The following is a 6,759-nucleotide window of genomic DNA, read 5'->3' as shown; positions in this document are numbered from 1 at the left end:
GTCTCTGAGACTTAATTTTTGTTCAGTCATGTATCCTCTTTGTTTTTCAGATTGTGCCATTTCTATTGATCCATAAGTTTTCTGAATCTTTCCTCTGTTTTCTCTGTTCTGTTATTCAGCCCATCCAGTGAATGTTTGCTTTTGGATATTGCATGTTAAGTTCTAAACTTTCCATTTGCTTCTTTTTCATAGTTTGTACTTCTCACTGAAGAACTTCTTTCCATTAATTTCAAGAGGATTTACCTTTAACTCATGGAGCATGGTTGTAATGGATGCTTTGTCTGCTAATTCCTCCATGTGGGTTATTTCAGGGCTGGGTCTGTTGATTGCATTTTTCTCTTGAGAATTTGTCACATTTTCCTAGTTCTTTGTATGCTCCGTTGTGTGATTTTGGGTGGTATCCTGGAAAGTTTGCTTATTATGTTTCGAGACTCTGGTTCCTATTAAAATCCTCAGGAGATTGATACTTTTCCTTTTTCTGTGGTTTTTATTAAGCAATTCATGAACCTATGGCCAAACAGGTATTGTGCCTTGTCTTCTGAGTTGTTCCAGTCTTGGTGCAGTTTTCAGGACACTGCTGTGCTGTTTGTGTCCACATGGTGCACGTACCACTCAGGGGTTAATCTCGGAATTGAGTGGCAGTTTATACTGTAGTTCACTTCCGCAAGCCTCTATTCTGCCTCGTTGGCTCTGTCTGTGCATGAGGCTCAGGGGGATCCCAGGACTTATGTGGGCTCGTACACAGACCTAAATAATCTCCTCCTATAGCTCTCTCCTCTTTGGAATTCTACCCACATTCTCAGGCTTCAGGGGCCCCTCCTACATGTTCCTTAAAGCGTTTAAGCCGCCATGCTGTCATGCAGTTCCCTATGACCAGGTTGACCTTTCAGGTGAAATAGCAAGAGAAAAGAAAGGAAAATAACGGCATGCCTCCACACTCTTCAGACAATAGGAGCCTCTTAACCTGTTCCTTTGTCCAGAGACACAGGCCATTTCTCAGTGAAGGCCTCTGCCATCACTGAGGTTGCAGGGGAGATGTGGTAACTGGGGAGAAAAACACCAATGGGGGTGACCCCCTCACTCAACATCCAAGCCCCCCACTTTCTCACTTGTCTGGCTAGAAATAAAAGGTTGATCCCATGGTTTTAACTTTCAGCTGCTGCTGGACTTTGCGTGCCTTGCGTAAGCTGGGAGACAGAGGCAGGAAAAAAACCCGCCATAATCACCCTGTTACGGGCTGTTATTCAACTTTGGACTTCCAGGCCCCATCTGCCTGTTAGCGATCACTTCTTAGAGTTTCAAGTGCATGCTGTTTGTCCTCTATCTTGCTCCATGCGGCTCTCAAGCCCTCGTAATATGACCACAGTTCTCGTGCCACATGTAAACATTCGAACACTTTGCAGATACTGAATTAAAAATCTATTATTTACATTGACGCCCCATTTTTATTTTCCTGGTGTCTTCATTAGAAAATTCAAAATTACATATGTGCCTGGCATTATGTATTTTTTGGTGAGCAGTGATCCAGAGGATGGAAATGTATGCCTCCTTCGACTCCTTCAACTTAACCCCACTCTGGGGCAATGTCCCAGCCAGGCAGAAAGTGCAGGTGGAGCTGGAGACCTTGAAGAGTTTGGCTATACTTCCAGCTCAGCCCAAAGCCCAAGGATGATTCTGGACTTTTATTCTGACTCGTGCATTTCAGATCTTTCTGGGTTTGGACCTGGTATATATGGCCCTCCCAGCCCACCCTGCCTGCCCCTTCAGTTGTCACACCAGCAGGATCTGGTTGGCTTGGGCACTTCTGGGTTTTTTTTCTTTTTTTTGCACTTCTGTTCTTAGCGGCTCTCTCCTCCAATGTTGCCAGGCAGGAGGGCAGGCGGACGCACAGGCGCTGACGCCAAATCTGCCACCTCGGGCGGCGGCTGCTGAGCCAGGTACCCTGCTCTCCAGCTTTCCTGCTCTGGTGGCCGGGGGCCCATCCTGTACAGTTAGAGCCGGCCGGGGGAGAAGGGGCAGCTGCCCTGCCAAGAAGCTCATCACCCTCAAGGCAAACACCTCCAGCCCTCAGACCCCCGGGGAGATTCAGAAGCGCTAGACGGTCCAGGGGCGCGCATCCTCACCTGTGCGCCCCAGGGCCTGACGTGTACTCTGTGCATGCGCCACCCCTCCCTAAACTTTTGCGCCCCGCCAACGCACGTCCATTGTTTGCTCACAGGTTCCAGAGCTGCATCCCAGCAACAGGCCAAAGAGAGCGCACTCCGATTTTGGCCGAGTTGGCAGCTGAAGGAGAGTGCTCGGAGCCCAGCTCTCTAACCAAGGACCCACCTCACCCAAGTTCTCTAGGGGCAGTTACTTAGTTAGGCCCTGCCCCTCACCCCCGCCCCGGGCACTGGAGGACCAGCACCTGCCAGGAGGGCTCGGCTGCCCCCAGCCCGCTCCCCGCGCCCACCGACTTCCCGTGGCCGGCCCGGGCCACCCAGCTGTCTATGGCCGGCTATCCACTCGCAGGCCAGCCCACAAGTGTCCAGTGACTCTGCATCTGCGCTTTGCCACAGAGTCTCTGAGACCCCATTCTACCATCCCGCAGACCCTGATCTCCTTTCTGGGGGTCCTTATCTCCATCTGCAGGCGAGGCCATCGGAAGACGGCAGTGATGGGTGCTCGCACCTCCACGACGTCCCGCAGCTCAGTGTCTGCAGTGGACACAGTCACTGTCAGTGTGGCGCAGGGGCAGCCAGTGCCGGCCACGACACCCAGCTGTGTCCCGAACTACAGCACCGAGAAGACGGTGTTGAGGGCCCTGGGAGAGAGGGGGCAAGGGATGGCCAAGCAGGAGGAAGTCCCCACAGTCACAGGGAGGAACGATGACCAGAGAAGCAGCCCCAATGACACCGGGGACGCACGATCTGCATTTAGGCCCCTGGGGGGCTCTTTCTTCGTGCCCAGGTCTGGACCTCTGCAGAGAGACCTCCACGCCAAGTGGGCAGAGGACAGATCCGCCAGGAAACAGCAGACCTCTTGTATGAGCTCCTGCCCCCAAAGAAACGCCATCACGAGCTCATATAGCTCCACCCGAGGTTTCCTGCCAGTGGAAAGAAGGAGGGGTCCCGCTATACCGCAAGGGCTGCCCCAGAAGTCTACAAATACAGGGGGCGAGGAGGGCCCTCCATCGCCCTCTGCAGCTCCGGTGGTTAACCGGAGGAAAAGCCAGCCTGACAAAAATGCAGAGACAGCAAGAGGGCAGAAAGGGCCCTGGAGGAAGGGCTCCCGCACATCTGACAGTCCCAGGCCCCGAAAACGCAGGATTCATCTGCTGCCGCACAGGCGAGGGGAGCCTCTGAGGCTGCCCCCAGCCCCTGAGCCGGGTTTCCGGGTCACCGCTGAAGACCTAGACTCGGAGAAGCAAGCAGCCTTCCGGTGCATCAGCAGTGCGCTGCGGGGTGAGACCTATGCCATCGGGGACCTGGGCATTTCTCCCCAGCACAGGAAGCCCATGTGTGTGGACTCTCCTGTCTTCACCCCACAGAACCTCCCTCCCGTCACCAGCCCTACTGCCCCCTCCCCAAGCCTGCCCGTTACGTGTACTGTCAGTTCCAGACCCTCACCCGGCACATCTGCGGGCCTGGCACCCCAGGCCGCTTCTGACCCTGAGGTCAACCCCATGGACGCCACTCAACCCTCCCCTCCTCTCCTCTTGGGGTCCTGCCCTGGCCACAGTGGGAGCCTCTCCTCCTCGACCCAGGCCCGGCAGATGCCCCCCAGTGACAGCACATCCTTAGTCACAGCCACCACCAGCTTGCCACACTCAGGTTCTGCACCCAAACTCTGCGATTTCCTCTTCAGCCTGGAGACGCTACCCAGCCCATCTCTGGGGCCCCTGATTGGCAGCAGCGAGGAACCACCGCCTGTGGCAGCTCTCCCCAGCATAGGAAACGGAAAGCTCCAGCCTTTGCCTCTGCTCCAGGCCCCCCAGCTTCGGGCGAGTCTGCACAAGCATCTTCTGGGGGTTCATCATCCACAAATTCCACTGTGGGCACCCATGCCAGCACACAGCTGGGTTTTGGGAGCAGAGCGGCTGCCCTACATCTGAGATGCATGTTTGCAGCTCTCCGCGTTACAGCAAGAACGAGGGGGCCCCCGAGCACCACACACAGCAGTGGGGCCAGTGGGAGCCTGAACTCCTGGGGCCCTCTTCAACAGAGCCACCCCATGGTGACCACGGGACCCAGCACTAAGAAGAAGCCTGGGTTTGGAGGCACTACTGCCCCCATCTTAAGTCACATCCCTGGGGGCCCTGATTGGCAGCAGTGAGGAACCACCGCCTGTGGCAGCTCTCTCCAGCATAGGAAACGGAAATCTCCAGGCTTTGCCTCTGCTCCAGGCCCCCCAGCTTCGGGCGGCCCTACACAAGCATTTTCTGGGGGTTCATCATCCACAAATTCCACCGTGGGCACCCATGACAGGACACAGCTGGGTGTTGGGAGCAGAGCGGCTGCCCGAGATGTGAGCTGCATCTTTCCAGCCCTGAGCATTACAGAAGGAACGAGGGGACCCCCGAGCACCACACACAGCAATGGGGGCAGCGTGGGCCTGAACTCTTGGGGCCCGGCTCACCAGAGCCACCCCATGGTGACCACGGGACCCAGCACTAAGAAGAAGCCTGGGTTTGGAGGCACTACTGCCCCCATCTTAAGTCACATCCCTGGGGGCCCTGATTGGCAGCAGCGAGGAAGCACCGCCTGTGGCACCTCTCCCCAGCATAGGAAAGGGAAAGCTCCAGCCTTTGCCTCTGCTCCAGGCCGCCCAGCTTTGGTCGGCCCCACACAAGCATTTTCTGGGGGTTTATCATCCACAAATTCCACTGTGGGCACCCATGCCAGTATACAGCTGGGTTTTGGGAGCAGAGCGGCTGCCCTAGACCTGAGCTGCATGTTTGCAGCTCTCAGCGTTACAGCAAGAACGAGGGGGCCCCCGAGCACCACACAGAGCAATGGGGGCAGCGTGAGCCTGAACCCCTGGGGCCCTCCTCACCATAGCCACCCCATGGTGACCACGGGACCCAGCACTAAGAAGAAGCCTGGGTTTGGAGGCACTACTGCCCCCATCTTAAGTCACATCCCTGGGGGCCCTGATTGGCAGCAGCGAGGAACCACCTACTGTGGCAGCTCTCCACAGCATAGGAAACGGAAAGCTCCAGCCTTTGCCTCTGCTCCAGGCCCCCCAGCTTCGGGCGGCCCCGCACAAGCATCTTCTGGGGGTTCATCATCCACAAATTCCACCGTGGGCACCCATGCCAGCACACAGCTGGGTTTTGGGAGCAGAGCGGCTGCCCGAGATCTGAGCTGCATGTTTGTAGCTCTCAGCGTTACAGCAAGAAAGAGGGGGCCCCCGAGCACCACACACAGCAGTGGGGGCAGCGTGGGCCTGAACTCCTGGGGCCCTCCTCACCACAGCCACCCCATGGTGACCACGGGACCCAGCACTAAGAAGAAGCCTGGGTTTGGAGGCACTACTGCCCCCATCTTAAGTCACATCCCTGGGGGCCCTGATTGGCAGCAGCGAGGAACCACAGCCTGTGGCAGCTGTCCCCAGCATAGGAAACGGAAAGCTACAGCCTTTGCCTCTGCTCCAGGCCCCCCAGCTTCGGGCGGCCCCGCACAAACATCTTCTGTGGGTTCATCATCCACAAGTTCCACCGTGGACACCCATGCCAGCACACAGCTGGGTTTTGGGAGAACAGCTGCTGCCCGAGATCTGAGCTGCATCTTTGCAGCCCTCAGCATTACAGAAGGAACGAGGGGACCCCGGAGCACCACACACAGCAGTGGGGGCAGCGTGGGCCTGAACTCTTGGGGCCCTCCTCACCAGAGCCACCCCATGGTGACCACGGGACCCAGCACTAAGAAGAAGCCTGGGTTTGGAGGCACTACTGCCCCCATCTTAAGTCACATCCCTGGGGGCCCTGATTGGCAGCAGCGAGGAACCAACGCCTATGGCAGCTCTCCCCAGCATAGGAAACGGAAAGCTACAGCCTTTGCCTCTGCTCCAGGCCCCCCAGCTTCGGGCGGCCCCGCACAAGCATCTTCTGGGGGTTCATCATCCCCAAATTTCACCGTGGGCACCCATGCCAGCACACAGCTGGGTTTTGGGAACAGAGCAGCTGCCCGAGTTCTGAGCTGCATGTTTGCAGCTCTTAGCGTTATAGCAAGAACGAGGGGGCCCCTGAGCACCACACACAGCAATGGGGGCAGCGTCGGCTTGAACTCCTGGGGCACTCCTCACCAGAGCCACCCCATGGTGACCACGGGACCCAGCACTAAGAAGAAGCCTGGGTTTGGAGGCACTACTGCCCCCATCTTAAGTCACATCCCTGGGGGCCCTGATTGGCAGCAGCGAGGAACCACCGCCTGTGGCAGCTCTCCCCAGCATAGGAAACGGAAAGCTCCAGCCTTTGCCTCTGCTCCAGGCCCCCCAGATTCGGGCGGCCCCGCACAAGCATCTTCTGGGGGTTCATCATCCACAAATTCCACCGTGGGCACCCATGCCAGCACACAGCTGAGTTTTGGGAGCAGAGCGGCTGCCCGATATCTGAGCTGCATGTTTGCAGCTCTCAGCGTTACAGCAAGAACTAGGGGGCCCCCCGAGCACCACACACAGCAGTGGGGGCAGCGTGGGCCTGAACTCCTGGGGCCCTCCTCACCAGAGCCACCCCATGGTGACCACGGGTCCCAGCACTAAGAAGAAGCCTGGGTTTGG

At 57.2% G+C, this 6,759-nt stretch overlaps 1 protein-coding gene across 1 annotated transcript; it reads left to right on the top strand.

Annotated features, from left to right (window-relative positions):
- The first annotated feature begins 259 nt into the window (after positions 1-259).
- Positions 260-5,761, top strand: LOC149749928 (nuclear envelope pore membrane protein POM 121-like). The gene is made up of 4 exons (XM_089908618.1): positions 260-297; positions 2,290-3,887; positions 4,385-4,632; positions 5,636-5,761. Exons 1-4 carry the CDS (start codon positions 260-262, stop codon positions 5,759-5,761), a joined length of 2,010 nt encoding a protein of 669 aa, XP_089764744.1.
- The last annotated feature ends 998 nt before the right edge of the window (positions 5,762-6,759 follow it).

The sequence above is a fragment of the Delphinapterus leucas genome, chromosome 3, assembly GCF_059928025.1.
Source record: "Delphinapterus leucas isolate spDelLeu-1000000601 "Yukka" chromosome 3, BTC_Dleu_Yukka2, whole genome shotgun sequence".
Classification (NCBI taxonomy): Eukaryota; Metazoa; Chordata; class Mammalia; order Artiodactyla; family Monodontidae; genus Delphinapterus; species Delphinapterus leucas.
This window is presented reverse-complemented; position numbering and strand designations above follow the sequence as displayed.